The sequence below is a fragment of the Polyodon spathula genome, chromosome 3 (assembly GCF_017654505.1).
Source record: "Polyodon spathula isolate WHYD16114869_AA chromosome 3, ASM1765450v1, whole genome shotgun sequence".
Lineage (NCBI taxonomy): Eukaryota > Metazoa > Chordata > Actinopteri > Acipenseriformes > Polyodontidae > Polyodon > Polyodon spathula.
Window position 1 is genome coordinate 66,543,570 of NC_054536.1, and position 12,448 is coordinate 66,556,017.

The 12,448-nt window shown below is 36.1% G+C and overlaps 1 protein-coding gene across 4 annotated transcripts in view; it reads left to right on the top strand.

Moving 5' to 3' along the window:
* Positions 1 to 8,172, top strand: part of LOC121313331 (nuclear factor of activated T-cells, cytoplasmic 1-like) — a 124,204-nt gene extending 116,032 nt beyond the window's left edge. For 2 of the 4 annotated variants that reach the window (XM_041245740.1, XM_041245738.1), the window contains one exon: positions 5,354 to 8,172. In XM_041245740.1, coding sequence (XP_041101674.1) covers positions 5,354 to 5,409 — 56 coding nt within the window. In that variant the 3' untranslated portion in view covers positions 5,410 to 8,172. The remainder of the gene's footprint in view (positions 1 to 5,353) is intronic. The other 2 variants (XM_041245737.1, XM_041245739.1) reach the window with 1 other exon arrangement.
* Positions 8,173 to 12,448: the final 4,276 nt, after the last annotated feature.

Here is a 12,448-nt window from a genome sequence, read left to right on the forward strand (position 1 = left end):
TTTGTATTATTATATTTAGTTAGTCTAATGTTTACTAAGCCTAGCTTGCTTAATTATAATAATACCAGCAAAAGTGGGATATGGGTTTTCTTGCATGTTGGAGACCTGAAACAATATGTCTAATTAGGGTTTATAAGTACTGTTTTAAATTATAAATTATTCCATTTGTTATCTAGGTAAGATTCAATAGGTAATGAATACTAGACAGTATTGATCCAACCCTGTCCTAAACCCTTGCTGAATATTATGTGTCCACTGTTTTCTTAAAGTATGGAGCATACTTGACCTTTTCTTAATACTCCTTATAATTGGTCTGACTGTGACAGGAACCCTGTGTTGTTACTTGAGTACTACTGTATGCCTGTCTGTCTACTGTTTGTCAACAGCAGTGTGGCACCAATAAATTATATTGTAAACAATATAATCAATCAGTCAATCTTTATTTTATATAGTGCCTTTCATAGTGGACCACCATCACAAAGCGCTTTACAAGAATCACAAATTGTGTAGTCTGAATTTCTCCCTGACAATACATGACTTGCCCACCCACTGTTCTGTTATTAAACACAAGACTAGCCTTGGACAAACATCAACATTTAACCTACTGCAGCAATAAGAGTCTCGCCTTTTGAAATACCAGCTGTTTACAGTTGCATAACTGCTAGAAGCTGCCAAATCTTTAACACCTGTTGAATTATAGCCTGTAAAAAGTGGACTTGTAAAGGGTTTTAACATACAACTTAAATGTCATTGTTATTAGCCACATTTGATCAAAGATTTTTAATATTTAAATATTTACTTCAAGTTCTGTATTTTTAAAAATGAAGCCGCTATTAATAGAAAACCACACAAATAAAAAAAAAACAGTCAAAGGTTGAACTTTCGTCTTGTGATATTTTTTTATGAAAAAGTTAAAATATAAATATAGCCTGAAATAGACAATAGATTTGCAGTAGCAGTTAGCTATAAATAACCCTACAGTACCTAATTGCATGTGGTCTAACAGTTTGCCACATCCTGTTTCAGTGGCTTAGTATATTTCATGAGGAGTGAGTCTGACTACCTGTCAAACTACCTGTGGAACTGACTAGCATTTCTTTATGTTTGTGTCAGTGGAAACATTTTATATGAAAATGGAAAGTATTAATTCATAAAAAAATTAAAAAATAAACACTGGTTTAGTGTAGGTGTCGATGTACAAAGCAAGGAATTGGTACAGTGTGTCACAAACAATGAAAGTTCAAGGTACTTCCTTGCCACTTAAAAATAACCATTTTTGTCTTCAGCAGCTGCCATTTTTTAAGACAGTGTCACAAGGGCATAAAACAGCTTAAATAAATTTCAAACAAATGTAGCTTAAAAAAACAAAGTTTCTATAATTATTAAAGAAATAATTCTGGCATCATATTAATTTTTCCAATGGGCGTTTACCAAGAATTACCCAAGAAGAAGTAGTAGGAAAGTATTATTTGCATCTCTATAATGGCAACTGCTTTAGAAGATTGTTTTATGTGGGTCTTACAGAGCTGTTTTTTTTTTTTTTTTTTTTGTCATCTTCTGGTTTTACGTTTCAACCAGTGCCAGATTGAAAGTTGTTGAATGGTTAAAATGCACAGATTCAGAATGCAGAGATTTTTACAATGTGCATGACCAGATTGTAAAAATTAAAATTTTTAAAAAAGAGTTTTTTTTGGTTGGAGAGTGATTTTGACTATAATATTCAGATTTGTTTTTCAAATATACAAAAAAGTTTTGTCTAAGAGGGAATCCCCCTGGACGACTTGAAAAAGCCCCTAAAAATTGAAAAGTGTCAAGCTTCAGTAAAGTTATGCCGTATGCTGCATATGCACCCCCACAACGTTGTGAAATATTTTATCTTGCTTCTTGAATTCCTGTTTTCTCTACGTAGGGGCTAGACTAGATAAACTGAGTTAGGTTGTGAACCAAACTCTATTCAATGCAGATGGGAGATATTTAAACATCTAGGTCCCTGAGACCTTCTCCCAACCCTTTCAACATATGGATTTTGTTTTTTTGTTTGTCATTGGGAGTCTATTCCCAAATCTGGCTTCTGCCTGATTCACTCTGCTGGCACAATTCCCCTTTCCCTCTATCTATCATCTGTAGCTATAGGTTATTACACCCACCTGAGCAGAAAGCCACCTGTCATAACAAGAGAAGACTGTAGTAATAATACTGCTATATTTTGGATGTTTTTCGAGGGATTTAGGAATATTTCCCACAGATTCACTACTAAAGATTATTGTTTGATTTATAAGGGGTTTTTCATTCTTTTGAGTGCATTGTTTCTATGTTTGATATTGATGAAACACATGGCTGTTAGGTCAGCTAAATCACCAGTGGTACTACGTGGGAGGTCGTATTGAAAGCTTGCTTCTGAATATAATGAAGGTGATTGCTGAATATTCTTAGGTGAGATTAATTTGCAACTGGGGAGCAATGCTTTTTTTTGCGACCCCACAGACGATGCAGCCAGCAGTGGCACTGAGCGGTTGTCAATCATGGGGTTTCCATGCAAGTTTTGTTTTTTTAACTCAAGACATTTACATGATAAAAATGTCTCGTGTAAAATGTGTTTTGGGGTTTCCATTCGCTCAATTTATTTTACTCAAGTAAACCAGGCTTTTCACCTGACATCATGCAAATGAATGGGACAGGTGGGGTTTGATACTCGTGCTGTTTTTGAAGATTACTAGTGACATTTTGTGAAAATCGAGTAGGCTTATGCTGCCAGAGATTTTCTCCTTTCTTTTAAATTGAGTTGGATTTACTGCTGTGTTATTTTTTAATGATGCAAATAAATAAAACACAATCAATACGTTCATTTGCAATTTTATTTGGTCGGTTGTGAGAGGGCCTCAACAATATATTTAGTATATTTGTGTATTTGTTGCGCTGTTTTGGGCGATCGAGCTGGCTCATGACAGCCAGTTCACCAACTATATATATATATATATATATATATATATATTTTAATGGTGAAGGGCAGACACCGGTTGTCTTCGGACACAGCTCAGATCAAAAAAATCACAGGAATTAATTCAGTTACAGACATTTAAGCAGCTCGGTTGCTCTTCATGTTTAACAGCAAGGGTATTCTCAAACAGCTGCTTTAATAATACAACAAGGGCATAACATAGTTCTTGGTTAGTGGTTTTATACTGAACTGTAAACCCACAAGAGATATAACACATGACAGTCCAGACACAGCAAAAAACTATAATAAAAAAGCTGCTCACATTATCATTAAGGTGAACTACACCACTGCTAACCATAAAATCGCCCTTCAGCCACTACTTTCTGCCATCTTGGAACCCACAGTAACAACTGACCTGCTTCCTTGCGATATTTATAGTTAAGGCTAAAAACGCTTATTAACATTTGCACGTGAAATGCGGGTTTCCATGCAAAACTGGGCGTGAATTTTCCAATGTGTTTCGTCATTTACATGAGTAGTAAATGAGATTTACCCTATCCCTCTCCTTGGCCAGTTTTTTTCGGCCACAAGCTTGATTTACACAAGTAATTCTCCCAAACGTGTACACGCATTGCCATTTCACATGTAAATTGACCCGCATGGAAACCCCATGAATGAAATCAAAAACAAAGACATTGGCTTTGCAAAACCTTACCGCTGACATTTGTGCAAGAAACGTATTTCCTATAAGGGCATGTGATATGAGCAGACAAGGTGGCACAGCCAGTGGCATAAGAAAATAAAGGTTTCCTGTGCTGGCTCCATGAGGCTGCACTGTTGGATGCCTGATTAATACTTATTTTAGATAATAGATTGGATGCATAAACAAGTTGCTGCCTTAGCTGTGACATTTTCACTTATCAGAATGTACATTGAGGGAAATAGATGTGCTGCTGTTTGTTTAGCTTTGGTTGGTCCCTGCCATTTTCAGTCATTTCCTGTTCATCTGCCAAAGAACACAACTGATAAACGGACGCAGCTTCAAGTGTGGGAAACTAGTGGGGGGAAAAAGCAAAAAGAGAGTCTTTTGTAAGGAAAGCACGATTATTACTGGCCATGGAGTTTCTCACTGCCTGATATTGTGAGATAATACTATTTCTTTTTCTCTCAATTTGAATTAGGATACCAAGCATGTAGGCATGGGAAACGATAAGGCTTCCTCTATATTTAAAGTTGATGTAAAGGTGATTTAGTGTGAGAGGCTGGAATTAAAGCCGCCCCCACTGTATTGATAAATCTGTTCTAATTAAGTAGAAGGTGGTCATCATTAGCAAAAGGGGGAACTTTGTATACAAAGTGTACAACTTATTATTATTATTATTATTATTATTATTATTATTATTATTATTATTATTATTATTATTATTATTATTATTATTATCACTTAATTCCAAATCTAGAATGCTACTTTTCTAGAATACAACCATGTTGCATGTTGAAAACTAACATTTGTTTTAAAACAGATCTTCATGGGTTCTGTCAATGAATAATGAACTGTTACATCTATGATTAGATATTTTTTTCTTCATGATAGTCCCTTGAAAATTATTTCTATAACAACATCAACTCACATTCAACACTAATTGACACTGGCCCTTTTTCCTTCTGTGACAAAACTGGTTTTATAATTGTAGAGAACATATTAAGCTACAGCATTTCTGTAGAGATGGCAGAAGATTCAATTGTAGGCTATTTTGTAAGTTACCAAGAGTGGATATTGTTTTCTTTTCATCTACTTTTTGTAAACATTAATATTGTTTTTGTTCTGAGAGTAAGCACCTTTTGCAACCAGTGGACTTCTTATATATGTATGTGTGTGTGTGTGTGTGTGTGTGTGTGTGTGTCTGTGTGTTTATATTCAATGTTTTGATATCTGTACACTTTCAACACCTATGTTTGCCTATGGAGGGGAATAGACATAGGAGATATTTACCCAAAGTTATTCTTCTAAATTCTCATCTGTAATTCCTGAGCTTTTATTGTAGCTAACCTATTGGTTTCAGTACCACTGTCACTGCCCCTCATCAATTGATTTAGTTTTTTTCATCTTTTAAACATCTGAATGTACAGCACTGTACTTATCCTCCGTGCTGGACAGAGGAAATATTTATTTGTTATGCTTCAATTTGTGCAGACCAATATGCATGAGACAGTTTCAAAGTAAAAAAAAATGTATTAGACCTGAGTGTTCAACTGCACAACGAAAATTTTAAAACCTTATCTTTACTGAAGATTGTTCCTCTTGTGCTTTTATTGCCTAATACACTTCCCTGTGAGCCTCAAAAAAGTGATCTATTCATAATGCTATTTATAAACTATGTGTTATTAATTCTGTGCTCTTTTTTTTTTTCACAGTAAATGAAATTATAAGGAATGATCTCTCCAGCACTTCCATCCATGGCCATGCATAGCCACATACAAACTACAGGACTGAAAATTAAAAAAATAAAAAAATAAATAAAATCATAATAATAATCATTCTAAGACTCTGAAATGAACTGTTCTGGTGAAGAAGATGTTAAAGAGTGGAACACTGATCTTCCATTGTTGTTCAATGATAGAAGAAGAAGACAAAGCAGCAAAGCAACCCTTCTGCCCAATAAAGCACTAACTTCCTGGGACCACTTTTTGAATAGTTTTATTAGAAACTGGCATTTTTTTAAAGGTCTGATCTTCCATCCAAAGAAGTTGCTCCTGAGTGGCACTGTTCTATCTTAGAGCTAGCTGGCACTGTTTGGTCATCAGTTGAACAGCCATGGATGTGCCTTATGTATTTATGTAGTGAAACTGGGATGCAATACAACATAGAAAAAAGATATTGTCTTCGTAAGTGATTTTTACAATACAAAACTAATTTAAAAAATATTAATGTTATGCCTTTATTCTGGTTTCCTTTTTCATCAGCATCAAAACCATCAGGTTTTTTAATGTATCTTATGCCGTATTTGTTATTTTCCTTTAAAGTGGCCTGTTTATTTTTTTTTTAATGAATAGTTTTACACACTGCTGCACAGGATACAATGGTAATTTCCATCATAGTGCACAAACTAAGCTCACAATGAAGAACTGCATATCATCTAAACTAGTAGCCTATATGGTTAATTTACGGTACAGAGAGACTGGAGAAATCCGTGAGGATTTCTTAAGTTTGCTATTTTAAATGGCATAGATTTTTGCTAATCAACATTTTTCTTTAATATTGACTTATCACATATACAGTGATCAAATGTGAGTGTACTTGCCTGCAGGGTGACTAAAAGGGAAATATTCAGAACTGAATAAAGAACAGGGCTTCAAACACAGTACCTTATTCAAGACTGATTACAGGTATGTGTGCCCGTAAATACAACTTTTTTAATTATGCAATTAATATATCTGACAATCAGGATCTTTTTTTTGTTTGCCGTTTTGGAGGGGAAAAAAAGGACTTAAGCTAGCAATAAACTGTCTGTGGATACCAAAGCATTCTAGCTAGTGAAGTTACTGCTTTTTGTTTGAATCTTTTTGGCTGTTTTAGATTAAGAAGATATAGTAGCTAGCTTGTTTGTGCTTCATGAATGTATGCACTTGAGATACTGAAAAACAAACTATGGTTTGTATATTTTTAATGACCAAATGTTGTCAGTAGATTGAGGGAACTGATAAATTGAAGAGGATTGACTGCTAACTGTAATCTCCTATAAGAAAACCAAATATTTTAATGGAATCTGAAAAAAATAATAATCTAGATGTATAGCTTCCTAGAGCATGTTATGCCTATGAATAGTCGTACTAGTTCCACTTGGAATACAGTTAACGGTTTATTATATACTTATGAATGAAACTGTACTTTTTCAGATTGTGTGTAGAATAGTCTGTGGCATGGTTTGATATATGAAATTAGTAAAATATTGTGCCTTAGTCAGTCATGGTTTCCGCTAGATGTGGCTATACTTTACACATTCATGGTTTGTCAGGGCTTACAATACTGAAGCACAAAGTGAAATGTATTTCCTCTGAAATTTTACATATTTATGGGGATTTTAAAATGATGTTTGATGTATTCATGGTGTCTTTGAAAACAAAAAGTAAATCAAATAAAAGCCATATTGGTAATATTTGCACATTACTGTGAAGACTATAATATAGTATGGCTTTAACTTTAAAGACATTTGTATAGTTTTCCAAAGCAACTTGTTGCAACAGTCCCTGTTAATCATAGCTGTGACTTACTGGTTCTTTTGTCCATAAAAAAAGAATAGATTTTGCATGCCATGTTTCTTTTAAAACATATCTTTTAAATCATATGCCCTCTTCAGAACCTTGCTGAGTGCATTGTTAAACTCTCCAGCTTCCAGCATTCAGTCAGAAGACAAAAAACATCATTAAATGTGTGCCATTCAGAATTTCAAACCAGACATACTGCTGAAACACCGTTTTCTATGGAAAGCAGACTTTTTGATCAAAAAAAAATTAATTTAATTAGCTCAGAATCAAATTTCTCATAATTAGATCTTCTGCAAATTTCCATTCACATACACTAGCATTCTGTTTCTCATGCTGGCACAAACTTCAATGTTGTTTGTTCTGATTTGTATACTGTGTACTGTATGCTTGACCAGTGACTTGTGCTTATCATGCTTTGGTGTATAATGAGTGCCTTCATTTTGAATCTAAGACCTTATTTGTATATGGAGGTGAGAGAGGTGGGGACAGGAATAAAGTGAAATACCACTGGTGATGCACCACTGGCTGAGATGATGTGTTATGAAGACAGAAGCTGTTGTTTAAGTTGCAAAAAGAGAATGTGGGTATGTTTATGCAACGCGTTTTTGCTGCAAGGAGTGTCTTGCCATCGTCAGATTGGAGCTGGGTAGTTCTTGTAATCTTTCACGCTGTCATGTTCAAACTTTCCTTCTGCTTTGCAGTAAAGCTATTCCAGAAATAAAGGGAAAAAAAGTGCAAGTGAGCTTTCTGCATTTAAAACTGAAATAACCCTCTCCTTAGTGACAAAATCCATGCAGGGTGCAGTCTGGTCTTGCCACACATCCCTGCAGTCCAGTCTCAGAATAGCTCTTCTATTAAAAGATAAAGTCACACCTTTTTTTCTGAATCTTTCTGTTGAGTTGTTGAAATATTTAAATATTAGGTGGTTTCCGCTGACTCGTAAAATGTAACATTTGCTAAATATAATTTTGTCTTTTTGTGTGTGTGTGTGTGTATATATATATATATATATATATATATATATATATATATATATATATATATATATATATATATATATATATATATGCGTGTGTGTATATATATATATATATACACACACACACACACACACACAATAAAAAAGCCCAAATGGAAACTTTCAGTATTGAGAATGATGTCTTTCTTTTTTCTATATTTATTCTTGTTTTTTTTTTCTATACAACTTTGGATTTGTTCATGTTAAAAAACACATGCACAATTAGGTTGCCTTTTGTCTTCGACTTCGATGTAGTTGGCACCATTCTAAGTTAATATAAAGGTTATTTTGGTTTAGTTATTCTTAATGTCAGCTTGCAATACCACCTTAAATAAACTGTGTGTCAATATTGTAATTCCACCAGGTAATAAATAGAATAATACTCAAGAAGGCCTCCCTCTCCAGGGCTTGCAGCCACTGCCCTGGAGCACTTTGTCTTTGTTAATTGTTAAAAACAACTCAGCACAGAGACTGGGAAATTGGGTGTATATAGATACACTAAGTGTCTTTCATTCATCTATTCTGGGCAAGCTGCAAGTCATCTGAAAGGATACATGGTGCATGAATTCTCAGATGCTGTAGGAACTGGGTTAATCAAATTATTCCACCCTTTAGATCCTTACTGTGGCAGGACAAAAGACCTAAATGTAGTGTGGGGGTGTGTGGTATAAATATAGGGTTGGCAGGGAGGGGGTTAAAATCCTCCCTGAGATAATACATGTGAGAATGTGGCTGGAGCCCAATTAACCATTAATAATTCAATTAAGGCTCCAGCCACATTCTCACATGTATTATGGCAGGAAGGATTTTAACACTACCAACCCTATATTTACACCACACACATCCCCATGCTACATTTAGGTCTTTTGCCCTGCCACTCCTCCACACAACCAAGCACGGTTATAGATCAGGCACCTTCAACTGTCCATGTCATTAGCAGCTGCTCTTGTCTTTGAAGCAGAAACACTAGTACATAAAACTGAAGCTGACAATTCCAAGTGTTGTTCATTCACATTGAATCAGCTCCCATTATTATACAGGTTGCTTTGACGGTTGTTTGGCGAGATCCCAGTGGAAAGCTATCTGAATTGAGACCATGTGAATGCAAAAGATGAGCTAGCTGTCTCTTGAGTGCAGTGGTATCCTAGATATTATATATTTACTACCAACTGAGAACCAGTGCTAAGGGGCATGTGTTGTTTACCCCAGCATCTGCAATGGCTGCTTCAGTGACTGGTAGCACACTACACTTGTGGGATGGAATGCTTATTCAAATCTTTTGGCTCTATTTAAGGGGTTGATCACACCGTGTAACAAATTTATTTTATCTTTTTTGTTCCTGGGTAGTAAGTGTTATTTCCTAATTTCTTATGCCTCAAAAGTATAGAAAATGGTTATTATTCCCCACATACTTTGCTTTTGTGACCAGGACAGTGATTTTTCAAAATATCACTATTTCCAATGGGAAAACAGGCAAATGTGTGTCTTTTCGTTCACATAAAGTCAGAAAAAAACAACATATGAATCCAAATTAACATATATTTATACTAAAGTAATACAAAAATTACTACAAAAGATTTAGAAGTGAGTAGTTTTTCGAGATGTACAATTATACTGTAAATACAGTATAATTGTAAATCTTGAAAAACTACTCACTTCTAAATCTTTTGTAGTCATTAGGAAATAACACTTACTACCCAGGAACAAAAATTGTGTTACATAGTGTCATCTACTCACAGATACCAAAGTATAGCAATGGGTAAAATGGGTAACAAATATCCCACCCTCACTCATTCTGCATTTATATTGTCTGTTCAAATACTGTACAAATACTAACAAAATGTAACCAGTACCTGTACCTGCATTGTCATTTTACCAATTGCCTGCTTATACCCTTTTAATATAGCTTTTAATATCACACATAAATCAACAGTATAGGTTACAAGATTAAAACAGGTAACTTTATTACTGTGGAACAACAGGAACACAAATAGGTAGTCAAAGGTAAAACAACATATCTGTAACTATTTACTCTAAAGTGCTCCATGCTGGTGGCCCGTCGCATTTTTGAGTCCCAAATCCCACCTACAGTATGAATATTATACCTACATACGGGAATGGCAGTGCACTGCAGGTAAGATTAATAGAATTATTTTGGCTTTCTGAACTTTGTAATCAAAAGTGTTCATACACAAATCCTTTAATCAAAAAGGTGCAGGGCACGAATTACTCCAAACAAGTAAAAAGATAAAATGCCTGCACACTTAAAGTATGAAGCTCCATGTCTTTTAATTAGTTTAAAAATGCCACTCCATTAGGTAAAATCAACGTTTCCATCTACAAAAGATCTTCATCTAACAAACAGTTACTAACATTGTATATTGTAGTATGTTAATATTTCTACTATTACCACCTGTTGGTACAGTATTTATTTTGTGCTGGTATTGCATTACCTACTGTATAGTGACACCTGTTGGTGAACACACTTTGCTTTTTTACTGAGGATGTATTCATAGTGCTGGTATGGAGTCTTCTGACAGTTGTGGAATTTTTGGCTTTTGCTCCAGCACAAACCACCCCAAAACTAGTAACAAACATGTGATGTATACACCAGAAGCCCTTTAATAAATCCTCCTTAGCCAGTATTTCTAGTTTTGAAACATAGTTCACCATTCTCGCTTTCAGCAAAAAGGTGTTTGAGATGAAATTTTGTTTAAATACACGACATTACAAATAACAGTTAAATAGAGGTGTTCTCTAAACACATTTACATAGAGGTGTTCTCTAAACAGTTACATAGAGGTGTTCTCTAAACACAGTTAAATAAAGGTGTCCTCTTAACACAGTTGAAATCATGACGAGTGAAATGATACTTAGCAGTTGCACAGCTAAATATTGAGCCTGTGAATGTGGAAGAAAACTTTAAAAAAAAATAAGGACTGTTATATATAGGAGGCAGCAACTAAAAAATATATTTTTTATAAATGTCAAAAGAGGATTTACACAATTTTCAATCTGGGGGTATTCAAACAAATTGCTTCACTCAGACCCACCCAGGCAGCACATTTTAATAATCAAGACATCCCATAAGTGCAATGGTACCCCAAGTGTTATCTATTGCAGTGATTTTTGTCCTACATTTCCCCCATATTGATGCTGGAATCAGTCCACAACTTGCCCATTAAAAGCATTTGCATATTTAAAGAGCAGATGATTGTCTATTCAGAGATACCAACATAGAAAAAGTGGACAAAAGATGTACCACAAATGACCACAAAACAGGCTAGAATAAATGACTGTAATATAACCATGTGACGGAGTAGCGTCACAGCTCAAGGAGCGAGACTCAGAGGCAAGATAGCGGCAGTTTAAACACTATCGTGCCCATTTAATCAAAAACAGTAAAGACAAAAAAAAACCATTAACAAATAAAAAGGCATAAAGACAAAAAGAAAAAGTATATACAAAAACTCACGGATATAAAGTACAGTAATCCATAGCAAGGCACCTCTTCACCAACACCGACATTCACACCACAAACACCAGTGATTCCCCTTCTTATACACCTGTGGCTCGAGCCTCGTAACCATTAATCATTCAGTTATGGCCTCAGCCACATTCCCACATGTTTACTCCTCACACACAAACACACACACGCACCTTACACCGGCAGGGCTTCGACCCTGCCACATACACCCCCCCCCCTTCCCCCTCCCCCCGTGCACAGCACACCTGGCCACAAATTACCACCTTCCCCCCAAAACACCAACCCTCTCCCCTCATGTCCATCTTTCTCAACATGGACTTCCGTGGATGGGTTGGAGGGAGACTGAGAAACGATGACAGAGGACACAGATGACGTGGACAGGGCCATGGGAGCGCAACAGGGCAGGTGCAGCAAAAGGTAGAGGTGCGAGCCCCAGCGACCATGAAACGATGTCTGGGCCACCGCGGGAAACGAAGCAGGAGACCAGGCGACTGACTTGGCCTGGTGATGCAGTGACCCAGGAGCTAGGCCCAATAACCAAAGGTCCGGACAGCATTGCCTGGTGTCTGGGAGCCCGGATCAAGGGTCAGGACATATGGGTGGTGGTCCCCTCGCCTCCTCCTTCGGAAATGGCAACATTGGCAATGGCAATGCTGGCAGCAGCGCAGGGCACTCTGCCCCATGGCCATGCTGCTAGCGATGTGGAGCACTCCAGTAGTAGCAGTGGCAACCTACTTAC